The sequence below is a fragment of the Blennius ocellaris genome, assembly GCF_963422515.1.
Source record: "Blennius ocellaris genome assembly, chromosome: 2".
Lineage (NCBI taxonomy): Eukaryota > Metazoa > Chordata > Actinopteri > Blenniiformes > Blenniidae > Blennius > Blennius ocellaris.
The window spans coordinates 24,216,569-24,230,769 of record NC_137651.1 but is presented as its reverse complement, the minus strand read 5'-3'; the positions used below and the strand labels follow the sequence as shown (position 1 = coordinate 24,230,769).

Here is a 14,201-nt window from a genome sequence, read left to right as displayed (position 1 = left end):
ACAGGAGAGGAAACATAAAACCATATCCAATTTACTGTGAGACTGCAAAGACACAGACTGAACACACTCCTCAGCATATTTAGAACCCAATCAAAGAATTCAGCCCCCGGGATGTTTCCTCCCTTCGTGCTGATTTTAATGTTGAACCTGTGAGGAGGACTTCTGGGTGGAACCGAGGAGCATCGACCATGTGAACGTCCATCTCCCAGAGGAGCTCTGTTGGACTGAGACCTGCAGTCCAGAGGACTCGTCATGTTCCAGCAACCAGTTTGAGACGGTTTGATCTCTGTGAGCTGGAAGTCTCCGTCAGACGAGGGTCCACTGTGGTCATGAAGGGATGGACAGCCTCAGGGAGACTGCTCACCCTTCAACCTGCTCGGTGTGACACGAAGGCCACGTTTACACGTACCGGATTTCAAACAACTGCGTGATATTCCCCTGCGTTTGGGAGCATGTCTACAATAAACGCAGCTCGGACTCACCACAAACTAGGATTCCTGAAATGAGCAAGATCAACTTCAACAGTGTCTCTGGTTGCATCTAAAGACGGAGTTTTATGTCACAATTCGTGATGTCATGTTTTTGGGTTTTTTTTTTTCCTTCCAGGATTCTGATTTCGCTTTCAGAGCTTCTCGTTCCATTGCCCCCTACAGGTCTGGCTGCTCATAGCAGCTCTCAATCAAGTGGATATCTGGATCAGGGTTGTTTTTTTTAAAACGGGGAGTCGGAAATATCCGTTTTCGTAAAAACCCAGGCTTAAGAAGAAGAAACTCTGTAATGTTTGTCATTTACATGTTTTAAATAGGATATAAAAAAAACAAAAAAACCCAAACCTATATTGATAATAACCCCTTTCCAGTGATGTCAGTTTGAACGAAGACGAGCTTCAGGTGAGAAGCAGCGTTAAAAGAGGCCGCCTGGACTCACTTGAGATGCGTGGTGGCGCCTCCCTGTGCGATCGCCATCAGAATACCTCCGTGGTCGCCCCACGTGTAGAAGTGAGGGCCCGCCAGCGCCTGTCAATGACACAACACTTCAACTTCTTCCACCACATATAACAGACAAAGACAATATCTAGACTCACACATCTTAGGACTTTAATGGCAATATTAAAAGGTACATCTATTTAATCTTCGCCAAGGCAATGAGTTAGCACTGATTTACCCGATGTCATTTATATTACTTTTACTTCACCGAGGAAACCAAACTAAAGTCTGGAAAACAATTTATCAATTAGTGCAAAAAACACATCAAACATATGGTATTTAAGTAGCCACATGAATATGAAATGATGTCCTGAGTGAAGCCCGCGGCCTTTATTAATGCTTCTTTATTTTATTTCAGTTCACTGTAGATCGATATCACGATCAGCATCTCTGGCTCCAAATCCAAAATTATTTTTGACGCAGAGATTCAATCCCTGATCTCGCCTCAATGCTGTGCTATGTATCACACCATTCCCCTCAATTTAAGTCAATACTGTAAATAAGCTGCACTATCGCCTCAAGAACAACTGTTAAGCTTTGAATAACTGGATGTCAATACGTGCTTTCACCATAAGGTGGTGTATCGAGTCAAATTCCCTCCTGACTGTCGGCCATGTCTCTGTGAGGAACAAAGCAGCTTCTGACGAAACACCTTGAAAACCCAAGAGATGTCGGTGGGGAATAAAAAATGGCGGTGTTGCGGGCGCCGCCATACTTATTTACCGGTCGCCGCCATTTTGAAATAGTGCGTACCGGAAGTGACGTTCTCAGACGCGACACACAGGAAGTGACGTTTCAGACCGCGAACGTCTGGAATTACGTTATCGGGGGCCGCCCTACCGGAAGGGACGTAGGAGGACCCGCTCGCCGGAAAAAAACTGTGCGCCGCCTGTTCAAACGCACATTTGTTTGCATTGCATTGTTTTTCTTCACACTCGAAGCTCAACAGAGTAAAGGATTGTCTTCTGCTAAGGTAAATAATTGCATTTTTTTCTATGTGTAAAATATCAGCCTGCACTAATAAAAATGAAATGGTAGGTGGAGTTATACCAGTATTTAGAGACTATGTTTATACTCGCACTGGAAGACCGAAGCCAGATCAGCTTCACAACCTTCCATGAGGGAACAGATATGTTCATCTCTCCCCAACTGTGTCTGTCCACATATCTCTGCTGCTTTATTTCTCCGTCCAGACAACTCACAGTTTACTGTGTGCCTTCACTTATCACTCCTGCTAACTGCAGTTTCATCATAACATTTAGTTGCGTTTACGTCCTAAATGGCTGAATTTTGTCACGTGGGTGAAAAGCCTCAACACGGTGTGCATCAGCCTGCACTAATAAGTAGGACATGGTTGATAGGTGTCATTATATCAGTATTAGTGAGAGGAAGAGTTGTTGTATAGTTATGTTGGGAGCAATTCAAGTAAGATCAGCTCAAAGTTTATGTTGCTCTTTTTTATCTTTGTTCCATGTGTTGATTTATTTAGACCCGTACTGGTATTTTTTATCATACTGCATTACTGGATTTTTACAACCTGACTGGGATTTCTGTGTTATTATCAGTGCATCCAAATTAGAGAAAGTTTAATGGTTATGAGGGAGATGGAATATCTTATATATAACATACTGCAATGAATCACTTGGATGCTTGTCAGTTTGCATTCATCAATGAGATCAGTACATTTGAACAAATACTAATGATTCTGATTTAAATATTTTTTCAGATGCAGTGTTCAATCAGAATGTCACGTCATCGTAGCAGCGAATGCGTGGGCATGGAGCATTCATATGCACACCCAACAATGCACACAGCATCTGTGCTGACCACGGATCCAGAGACAGTAAAGGAATTGAGTGTCGCATGTCTGCATGCAGAACACTCCTATGACTCATCAATCAAGTTTGAGATTTTTTATGTAACATAAGCTCAATTTGTTTATTTTTATTCATCTGTATTGCAACAGATCTTCGAGATGCTGAAAGAGATGGAGGAGGTCACGGAAATCAAGAAGGGGGACCTGAGACTCATCGATTACATTTTTGATGTTATGCTTCCAGAATTAAGATGATCAATCAATGGAGGACATCATAGAAGTAGTGGTCAATATTTTGTGTCTTTTGAAACCTATCTGCATGCACCTTGTCGATCTTTTTCAGATCATCATCAACATCCTGATGGCTGAAGGTCACACAAGGCTTCAAGCACAGGTCACCATAGCCAGTGGGAGAAAGTTCTAACAAGCTCCTGTCGTCTGTGCTCTCATCCTCCCTGCCGGATGTCAAACAATATAGTGGTTTGAAGTCTCCTGTCCCGATTTTCAGAGTGTATCTTTTATCTATCTGTCTGTCCTCTCCTCTATCCTCTCACCCCGACCGGCCAGCAGAATGCCGCCACCTCTGAGTCTGGTTTCTGCAAAGATGTCTTCCTGTTAGAGGGACTTTTTCCCTTTCCACAGTCGCTCACGCTTGCTCATGTGGATTTGTTGGCTTTTCTCTTTAAAAGTGCTTGTAAATATAATAAAGAACAATGACATGATTCATGGATGGTTTTATTCTTTTAAAGTTGTCAGAGGTACTTTTTGAAGGTTTGTCATGGACATTTACTCTGAAGTAACTACAGTTACTCTCCATTCTTGTAGTTAGTTTTGCTTAATGCACCACACATTGTCACTGCATGAATGAAGCAGGCAGATCAGTTTAGTAGCTGAACTCTACAGATGTGGTTCCAGCTGCAGTGTCTTGCTGAAATAGGTCCAGAGAGATATTGAATATGGAATATGATGGGGGGGGGGGGGGGGGGGGAGCTCTCCCTCTTCAATCCACTTGGCTCTGGACCTTATAAATACTCTCTGAGCTTTATTCACATAATATCTACCTGGATGTTCCGCCAGTGTTCTTGTGCTTCTTCAAACTGAACATGATCCATGAAACCGTGACGTAACTGAAGCAGTGACGTAAGTTGTCCTTTTAAATATGGCGGCGACCACAAACACGCATGGCGGCGGCCAAAAACAAGTATGTCGGTGCCCATAAGCCACCATTGTGATACCGCAGTGGCGAGGTTTGCGTTTTGAGAGTAGTATGGCGCTGACCCTGAGCAATAATGGCGGCGTCCGCAAACACGCATGGTGGCGTCCACAAACAAGCATGTCAGCGGCCGTACACCGCCATTTTTATACCGCACTGGCGAGGTTTCAAGTCTGGAGGAGCACGGTTGCATTGCGGATCATGTTCTCTTGCCTCCCACCGACAGTGACGCTATAATTGTGCGTCGGAACAAAACATTGCATGTAGTACTGCCTCCCACCAACAGTGGCGCTGGGGTGGTGATTCGGATCAAAATGGCCGAACAAGATGGCGGCGGTGGATTCCCCACCGACGGCTTCTCTGAAAACCAGGTGGAGAAAAAGAGCTGAAGTGACTCAATGTTGCCACATGGTGGACAAAAGAGGCACGACTTCCACACAGAGCCCAGTAAAGGTCCTACGTCTTAGTAAAAAATATACTAGTGTTTACAGTATAACAGAATGGTAACTGCAGTGTTTTAATAAAATCTGTGTTCTATCATGTTGTTCAAGTTATCTTGAAATGTGTGAATATCGTACATGTGTATATTTGTATTTATAAGTCTTCTATGTTGGATAATGTTCTTACTGTTATATTTACATATTTAATACTATTTTTAATAGATAAAGACAATTAGAATATACAACTAGTACATATTGGAGAAGGGGTAGGAATTGATAAGTTTACTTCTTCCTACCCCTTTTCAGGCATGTTAATTAGGTGTATGAGATATGTATGCATGTATGTATGTATGTAGGTATGTATGTATGTGTGGCTCTAATTAAACATAGACTATCTATTTTTTGTGTATATATTTATATCTTCATAAGATATCAATTATTTATTTAACATCAAATGGTGGACATATTTCTGGATGTGTGTGTGTATATGAAGTAAATGTCACACGCCTGAATTTAATTTAAAAAAATCTAATAAAAATGTGGACAGTCGACACACAACCTGTGTCAGGATTTCCATTAACCGGAACATTCCTTCGCTGATTTCTAAGACGAGCCGATGCTCGTATGATTCCGCGCCGCGTGTCATTTTGTACTGACCTCTCTCCACCGAGCGCCAGCGCTGCTCGACACGTACACGTTTGGTTTGTTGGCCAGATTCCTCCCCACAGATCCTGCAATCACAGGAAACAAAAACACAGTTCATACACACTCATGCAGGCACCACTTGCTTTCTTTCACATCTGGAGAGTGAAGCTCAGTGACTCAGGTTATTTTCAACTCTTTTAAATCAAGAGTCGCCCGGTTTCGTCTGGAGTCGCCCTGTTTCTTTCGTCTGGAGTCGTCCTGTTTCGTCTGGAGTCGCCCTGTTTCGTCTGGAGTTGCCACGTTTCGTCTGGAGTCGTCACGTTTCGTCTGGAGTCGTCACGTTTCGTCTGGAGTCGCCCTGTTTCTTTCGTCTGGAATCGCCCTGTTTCGTCTGGAGTCGTCCTGTTTCGTCTGGAGTCGTCCTGTTTCGTCTGGAGTCATCCTGTTTCGTCTGGAGTCGTCACGTTTCGTCTGGAGTTGTTTTCGACAACATGTGACTTGGCAGTTCGTCATCAGTGTTGAAGAAACAAAACATTGTGAAGCAACAGAATCTTTGAGGATCGTTTCTTGTGAGTATGGAGTAATAAATAATGAGTCATGAGGGCCGCTGTGTGTGTGTGTGTGTGTGTGTGTGTGTGTGTGTGTGTGTGTGTGTGTGTGTGTGTGTGTGTGTGTGTGTGTGTGTGTGTGTGTGTGTGTGTGTGTGTGTGTGTGTGTGTGTGTGTGACCCGTGGAGTGCCTGCTGGGAGCTGCAGCAGTAATTAGCCAATCTGTTTGAGAGCGATAACGAAGCAAATAGCGGGAGCGCTTGCCAGGTCCTCCCTCCCCTCCTCCCTCTCCTCCTCCTCCTTTTCTATCTTTCCATCCACATTATGTAATAAGGATTTAATTAGAGAGCGTGGCTGAGTGCCGGGGAAGAAGAGCCTCCGCCAGCCTGCGATGAAGAAGTCCTGCAGACGTGTTGACGGCTCCCATCTTCCTCTCCTCTTCCTCTCCTCTTCCTCTGAGTGACGCAGCATCCAGTTTGTAGAATGTTTTCACTTCATCCTAACAGCTGATCTGAGTCCTGCGTGGCTCTGACACACTGCAATGGCCCGTTCAGAGCGTTTGGGGCAGGGAAAAAGTGTGTTTCCTGTATTTAGGGCAATACAGGAAGTGGGTATGGGCCCAAAGGCAGCATAATCACCAGAGAGGAAGACATTGGCTGTTTCCTGCCCAGACTTCTGTTATCAGTAAAAGAGGAAGTTAAATCACCTCCAACAGATGGCAACCGAAGTCTGTTTGTACCGAAGACCACAGGAGTTATAGAAGCATGGGGGAGGCGTGATCATGGCTGATCCCTTCAGGTAAGATTAGATTAGATTCAAATAAACGTAACTGACGTTTTGGGGAAAGAAAGAAAAAATCCTTCATTAAAATAAAGTTCCAGCAACAATACGATAGTTACCAAACATCAGAGTTTAAGGCCACGTTTACACGATGTTTTAAGTGAAATTGCATCAATTTTGTGTTGTTGTTTCAGAAAAGTTTCACGTCCACACTGCAAACTTCTGAATGCGATGTCTGTTTCCACGGAAACGGTAGAAACCCTACCCAGACACTGCCCCCCCCCCCCCCCCCCCAGTGGACACACGAGGAACAGCGCCCTCCTCTGTTCTGGTCTGACCTGTGGCCATGATGAGTCCCGGAGCAGAGTCCTTGGATAAGATGGGCAGCCTCCTCAGCTGGATGTTGAACAGCTGGCTCCACCGCTGGGCCAGGTGGAGGGAGCAGCCTTTACTGAGCTGGAGAGGGGGGGAGAGGAGGAGGAGGAGGAAGAGGAGAGTGAACATGAATGTGGGCTCTGGACCTGCACAGGAAGCCTCTGTCATAAAAACGTCACGCGGAAGAGGAAGCACGCCCCCGGTACCGTACCGTACCTGGCACTCCACGGTTCCGCCCAGGCTGTCCTCGGCAGGCGCCTGCAGCAGCTCCCACGTCCCTCCTTTGTCGAAGGTGATGACGGACCTCATGTTGTCCTCGCTGACCGAGCCGTTGATGAGCGTGGCGACGAAGACGCCCCGCATACCCTCCACACGGTGCAGGTCTGCAAACGGCTCGCTGGCAAAGTACCTGGAAGGTACATTTATTCATTTATGTGTAAATGATTTCAAAGTCAGGCGGGGGGGGGGGTCCTCGAAGCTGGTTCTTGTGCAAACAGAGATAAAACAGGAAGCAGAGACTACATTTACAGTTTACTCTCCCTGTTTTCATGAAACCACTTGCTTTTAAAAAAAAAAAATTTAAACCCCATGTTGTCCTGTGACGGACTCTCGGCTCTTTTCACATGCTGGTTATTCCGGCATGAAAGATTTCCCCATTTGATGTTTTGAACATCATTGAATTTAATCCAGCCGAGCCGAGATCTGCAGATAACTCCATTGTGAGGCGGCACGGGTTCAGATAAACACCCGAGGCCGCAGCATGTTCCTGCAGGGCCGCGGCGATGCGTCTGGCACACGTCAAAGCGTGAGGAAGCATCGACTCCTCACCGTCACCAGTCATCTCAACGTCTCAACAATTGAATTACCAGCAGGACTGTACAGCTGCTCCACATGAGGTGTGTGTGTTGTACCTGATGAGTGTGTTGCTGCCAGAGCCCTCAGGACTGTAATACAGGACGTTCTCCAGCGACAGAGAGAAGGACAGGCCCTGTGTGTCTGAGATGTAGAGGTGAGTGACGTTGTTCAGGTGGTTGACACACACAAACACCTGATCCTCTGAGGCGTCGGCGATGTAGTACTCCTGTTGGGGTGGGGGGGGGGGGGGGGGGGGAGAAAGAGAGAGAGAGGTCTTTACACGTCCTGCTAACCTGAAGAAACCGCTTGTATTTTGCCGGAGCAGAAAGACTCACCGTGATTGGATGGCGAGTCATGAACTGAGCAGCTTTCATTGGCTGGCGGTTGTAGGAGACCCAGAGCTGCACGGATGAAGATTCACGGCTGCCAAACAGCTTCTATGCCGGCGAGACACAAAGGAAGAGTTCACTCAGCTGATCCTCAACACGCACGCACGCACGCACGCACGCACGCACACACACACACACACGCGCGCGCACACACACACACACACACACACACACGCGCACACACACACACACAGCATGATGGATATCATCCCGACCGTCCAGAGGGAAGAAAGGTCACTGTCCAGGTCGGTGGATAAAAAAAACAGGTGTGAGGAGGAAATGGAGGTGTGGTTATCTGCAGAGGTCCGAGGATGTCTTTCTGTCCTCATGTCCCCGTGTGTCCACACACACACACACACACACACACACACACACACACACACACACACACACACACACACACACACACACACACACACACACACACACACACACACACACACACACACACACACACACACACACACACACACACCAGACATCAGACCACATTAAAGCAGCAGACTGCAGAAGACCCCCAGTGGAGGCAGGACTCTTCAGGAGGAGAGAACGTCTTCACCGCCATTACAAATACATGAGGAGGGAGAGGCGCTCTGATGAATCACAAGCGTGCAGGGCAGATCGATGGCTGGCGCATGTCTCGTCTGGCAGGAAGCCAGGGGTCCCCGTCGCGCTCCTCGGATGAAACGGAGGCTCGAGGTCCTTCATCATCGTTTCCGTGTTTTCGTGGCCAAATTCAACGTGTTGCTCTGGACCAGCAGCACGACAAGGAACTCTAACCACTTTCATCAACGGATCATGATGAGACCTTTTGCTCAGTTCGCCACGGAAGAGCTGTTCAATTCTATTAAACACAAAGTCGTCCGTTATTTCCTATCTACTCTCACATGTGTGGAACTATTCAATATGATCGTAGTGCACATGTTCTGCAGGAGTTCAGAGAGACTGAGTGAAAATAATCATCCAACATGACCAAAGTTGAGCGTTTTCATTTGAGAATACTGTAAAAAGAAGCATTGATGTGAGTTCTTACAGGTCATAGAGCGACTTTCGCTTTTGGTACTTGAGAGAATTGATTTAAACTTTCCATAGATTTTGAAATAAAGGTATTTCATTTGTTTTTTCTGGACTGTAAACCGGGGGGGGGGGGGGGGTGGGGGGGGGGTGAAGAAGTTGAAGAAGTGAGTTTTCATTGGTTTGCTTCTACACTTTCTGGGGAGAAACTGTACCCCCCCCCCCCCCCCAAAAAAAAACAACAAAAAAAAAACCCAACTTATGAGGAATAAAACAGTGAGCAATAAAACTATAACTGACTGTGAAATTGAGATGGCAAAAGTAAAAGAACTTGGAAATGAAGGTGGAGAAACGAGAAGATCTGTACATGAGTTCAGCTGGGAGAAAAAAAACAAAAACCCTTCATCAAGTCCTTCGACTGCTGGAGACAGAGCGGGACATTCGAGACAAGTCATGACGGTGTGTTCTGGTCGCTGAATGAGATTCCTTCGACGTGAGGCAAGTGCTACAGAGTTTTTCAGTTTTCTCTTCTAATCTGCCGGTCGGAGCCGAGGAGTCATCAGCTTTCCACGGCTCTCCTCTCTATTCTCCTAATTACACCGTCTTTCACAGTTTATGTCGCCTCGCCCCCTCGCTCTCCCGGCTCGGCTGTAGCTTGCCACGCTATTTTACCCGAGATTAGGTTCAGACCTCCCTGGTGGAGGCTCCGGAGGGAGAAGGAGAGAGTGAAAAAAGGGGGGAGAGACAGACAAGAGGAGGAGGAGAGAGGGTACGGTGGAGGAAGAGGGGGAGGTTGGCTTCACAACAACTGATTTAAAAAAAACAGAGCTGTTAATTCAGGAAAAAGACGTGGGGGTCCACACCCTTCAGCGAGTGGGGGGAAGATGCTCTATTATCCACGTGCTCATGTTCCACCAAACAGGTAAACGTCAGCGCGGTTCAATCGTTAGTAGAAAACCAGTCGTTTTTCTGTTTTTGTTTCGGAAAAGTTTCACGTTTACACGGCAACGTTTTGAAAACGATGTCCGTTTACATGGAAACAGCAAAAACACTGAAAATGATGTAGTTGGCGCCACGGGATGGCGCTGTTGGTTGTTTTTGTAATGAAACCACACACACTCACACACGAGTGCAGAAAGATAATGCACTATAAGAACAGACGACTAACTATAAAACTGCCGCCCAGGAGGCCGCCATTGATGTCATTGTCCATCTACGTGCAGAAGACCGTGTCGTTTTGTTCCTGTTGAGAATACTACTTTTAAATAATTAAGTGGTCATTTGTGGTTGGAAAACTTGCTTAACTTGAGGTTTCCCCGTTAATTAGGAAAACTGATTTGTTTTCCCAGTGTCCTTTGGGCGTTTTTTCAGACATGTGCAGATCTACTTTTATCCCACTCCCTCCATGCATTATTGTTATTCGCTTATTCATTTCAATCATTCTTTTATGCAATGTACAATATACATTCACAGTACAATTTACATACACATGAAGAACAGGAGTAGGGTGAAGACAAAGTTATGTTGACTTCAATATGACGACCGACTAATACTAAAGATGAGCTTTCAGTTACTTTGAATGCTGCAAACTCCAAATGAACACGTTACCATACTCTAAATTCTTCAATTTACTTTGAGTACTGCAAAAATCACAAGAAGCAATTTAGGTCAACATTAATTAGTTTTTGTGTGGCCAAGTTTGCACTTTTTATTATTTAAAGTCAACATGTTATTTATTTATTTTACAGTGTAGCAGCATGGATTCTTACTACAAACTACGTTGTGTGTGGTTTATTTAAAAAAAAAAACAATCAACAGCACCATCTTGTGGCCCAACCTGATAACTACATCGTTTTCAGTGTTTCTGCCAACGCCAAACTTTTCTTTGAACAAAAAAGCAAAAAAAACAACAACAAAAAAACCATACGTTTTCACTTGAGACGTCGTCGTCTAAACGAGGCCTATCAGAATAAGCAATGAAATCGACTGCAGGGTCTGGATTATGCACCGAGCAGAATCCTTCATTTCAGATCGTCAATCATATTTAAAGACAAAATGTTGTTCTCGTCCGACCGACGGCAGGACGGTGAAATACAAAATCAAATCCAGACATTAAAAGTGAGTTTCACAAGGCCACATCGCGCACCAATTTGTAAACGAGCACCAGATATACCGCTGGAGTTGGAAAGGAAAATCCATCCACAATGATTACAGTAATACGCCCTCCTTACCCTTTACAAGCCAGATGTTTGTTTGACTTGTGGCTTTGGAGTCGAGGGCACTTCTCCACACTCTCGCATCAGTTTTGCTTTTGTGAGTCGGGGAGGAAAGTTGGAAACGAGAACCGTCTCCTCGGTGTTTTCACAAGCAAGTGGCACGGAGATGATATATTTTTCCGCTCCGACCACGGATTGCACTCCGACTGGCGGTTGTAGGTCGGCGGCACATTCCGTGTTCCCCCCTCAAACTGATCCTCTGAAAAACTTGCAAATCCCTGAAGATCAGACGCGGTTCAGGGGCTTGAGAGCAACTCTGGGGCGGGGGGGGGCAGACGTAGTGACAGCTGCTTGGATCCGAGGCGCTACATGAGCGTACGCCGCAGAGATTCACAGTTTATGAGCTCCTCTTTCCACAATATTTTAAAAAGCAAGGGCAAGCATGAAACCTCTGACATTTAGCACCTTTTTTGACTTCACGATCCAACAATTTCAATGGAAAACGGTGTCAATGGACACATCCGTGAACGCTCTCTCGTACGAAAGCCGGGGGCGGTTTGTTTTATTAAGAGCACCTCTGCATAGCAACAGGGAAGCCATGGAAACGCCGTATGTTAGAGTCAATAAAACAGCAGAAAATCCTCTGTGTGCTCGAAAACTATTCAAATTGGTTTTTATTGTTAACTATTCTAATAAGACATTCTCATTTCTCAGTAAAAAAAAAAAGAAGATATTTGGCTCAAACCTGTCGACTGATCAGGACTAAGACGCTGTTTACATTGACAAGGTTTCAAGTGAAAACGCATCATTTCCGCATTTTTGATTCAGAAAAGTTTTGCATTCACACTGCAACTTTTTGAAAACGATGTTGTTAACATCCCGGTAGAAGATGGACCAGAAGTCACGACCCCCTGGTCGTTATTGTCCATCTATTCATGAATGTGCAAAAGACCTATTCACTCTGAATGAAATGAATGAATGAATGAATGAATGAATGAAATTTATTTTTTGAACATGAACATGATTATTCGTAACAAAACATTTTAGCAGAAAATAAGGAAATTAAAAGTCTCAGCATGTTCAAAAAAAGGAGAAGGAAGAAGCTAACTTATGTTTGCCTTCCCCTTTCACACATCTAACGTTGAAACGACGACTGTTCACTGTCAAGATGTCATCATTTCTCCTTATTGAGAAAAACTTAATCATTTGAGGTACATTAGTCTGAAAATAATAATAAAAAAACAACATATAATGTAAATAAAATATATTTTTTTATATAAATATATGCAAAATGGCAAAAATCAGACTGTATGGCGATTCAAATCAACCTCTTGAAGAGGAAATGAGACATTTGTCCCATGTCCACCTTAACTTATGTATTTTTATAATGTAAACATTTCAAACATTCTTTTGAGTTGCAATGTGTTTGCTTTCTTTGATTATTCCAGGTAGACGATTCCACAGCCTCACCGCACTGACAGATATGCACATGCTTTTGAGTGCCATGGAGTGTGAGAGATTTCCTCTCCATCTTAAATTATATCTACTATCTCTTTCTTTGAACCATTTTTGGATATTATTTGGGAGTACTTTGTTTTTCGCTTTGTACATAATTTGTGTGGTCTTAAAATCCACCGTGTCCATACATTTTTTTTTTTTTTTTTTTACTTTTTATTTAATTTTTGAACAATTGCAGAACACAGGAACAAACATATCAAAGCAAATACAACAACAAACAAAACAAACAAAACAAAAACAAAAACAAACAAAACAAACAAAACAAAAAAAAAATATAATAAATTAAATTACAGGGGAAAATATTTCAAAATTCACAGGGTCACAAGTGTCTTTGTCAACATGTCTCTTCTCACTCAGTTGCATTTACATTGTCGCTGTTCTTATATATTGTCCATTTCTCCCATTTCTCCTCAAACTGGGATCTTTGTAATCTCAGCATGTGAGTCAAATTTTCCATTAACTGGATCTGCTCAACAGTCTGGATCCATTGCTCCGTCGTTGGAGGATCAGCTTGGTACCACTTCCTTGTTATAGTTTTTTTACAAGCCACTGTTAAAATTTTCAACAGGTACTTATCTTTACAGTGTACAGACTCAACTGAAAAATTGCACAGGTACAGTATATTGACATCCAACGGTATCTTATAGCCCAAAATTGTTATTATTTCTGTGTTTATTATTTTCCAATACTCACTTATTTTTGAACACTTCCAGAATATATGGCTATGATTAACATTTACTGATCCGCAGTTTCTCCAACATGGAAGAGGCTGCTTTAGATATTTACTTTTAACCCTAGGGGTAATAAAAAAACGGATCAGGTTTTTCCATGAGAACTCCCTCCATTTCTGAGAACAGGTGGTTGTTTGGTGGTTCTTCCACATATGTTGCCAGTCGTTACTTGATATTTCAGTAGTCAGTTCTGTTTCCCATTTAGTTTTTATGTGTTCTGTTGAGTTCTTAGTATTCTCTAGAAGTGAATGGTAGAATTTGGATACGAGTCTCATCAACTTTCCTTTGTATGCTACATTTATCATTTTTATCACTGTGTTCTCATCCATGGAAGGAGCTCCCCTGATTTCTTTATTGTAATATTCTCGCGCTTGTAAATATCGAAAAAAGTCACATCTGTCAAGACAAAATTCGTCCTTCATCTCTTCAAAACTCTTACATTTCCCCTTCTTTTCTAAAACTTTCCATGTTGTGATTCCTTTTGATAGCCATTGTGTCCATACATTTTAATGTTTGTAGTTTTAAAAATAAATCATTTGTGTGTGCATAATAGCCAACTATTCTCATTGCCTTTTCCTGCATAGTGCATATCGTCTTTCGGGTGGTTTTGTAGGTGTTACCCCACACCTCCGCACAATAAGACAAATAAGGAAGAAAAAGCGAGCAGTATAAAAT

At 43.8% G+C, this 14,201-nt stretch overlaps 1 protein-coding gene across 1 annotated transcript in view; it reads right to left on the bottom strand.

The window, feature by feature from the left end:
- sorl1 (sortilin-related receptor, L(DLR class) A repeats containing) overlaps nucleotides 1-14,201 on the bottom strand; it is a gene marked incomplete at its 5' end in the record, with an annotated part of 67,073 nt that overhangs the window by 19,546 nt on the left and 33,326 nt on the right. Inside the window, 6 exons of the mRNA XM_080514735.1 lie at nucleotides 928-1,016; nucleotides 5,113-5,186; nucleotides 6,767-6,884; nucleotides 7,020-7,212; nucleotides 7,715-7,884; nucleotides 7,994-8,095. Coding sequence (XP_080370861.1) covers nucleotides 928-1,016; nucleotides 5,113-5,186; nucleotides 6,767-6,884; nucleotides 7,020-7,212; nucleotides 7,715-7,884; nucleotides 7,994-8,095 — 746 coding nt within the window. The remainder of the gene's footprint in view (nucleotides 1-927; nucleotides 1,017-5,112; nucleotides 5,187-6,766; nucleotides 6,885-7,019; nucleotides 7,213-7,714; nucleotides 7,885-7,993; nucleotides 8,096-14,201) is intronic.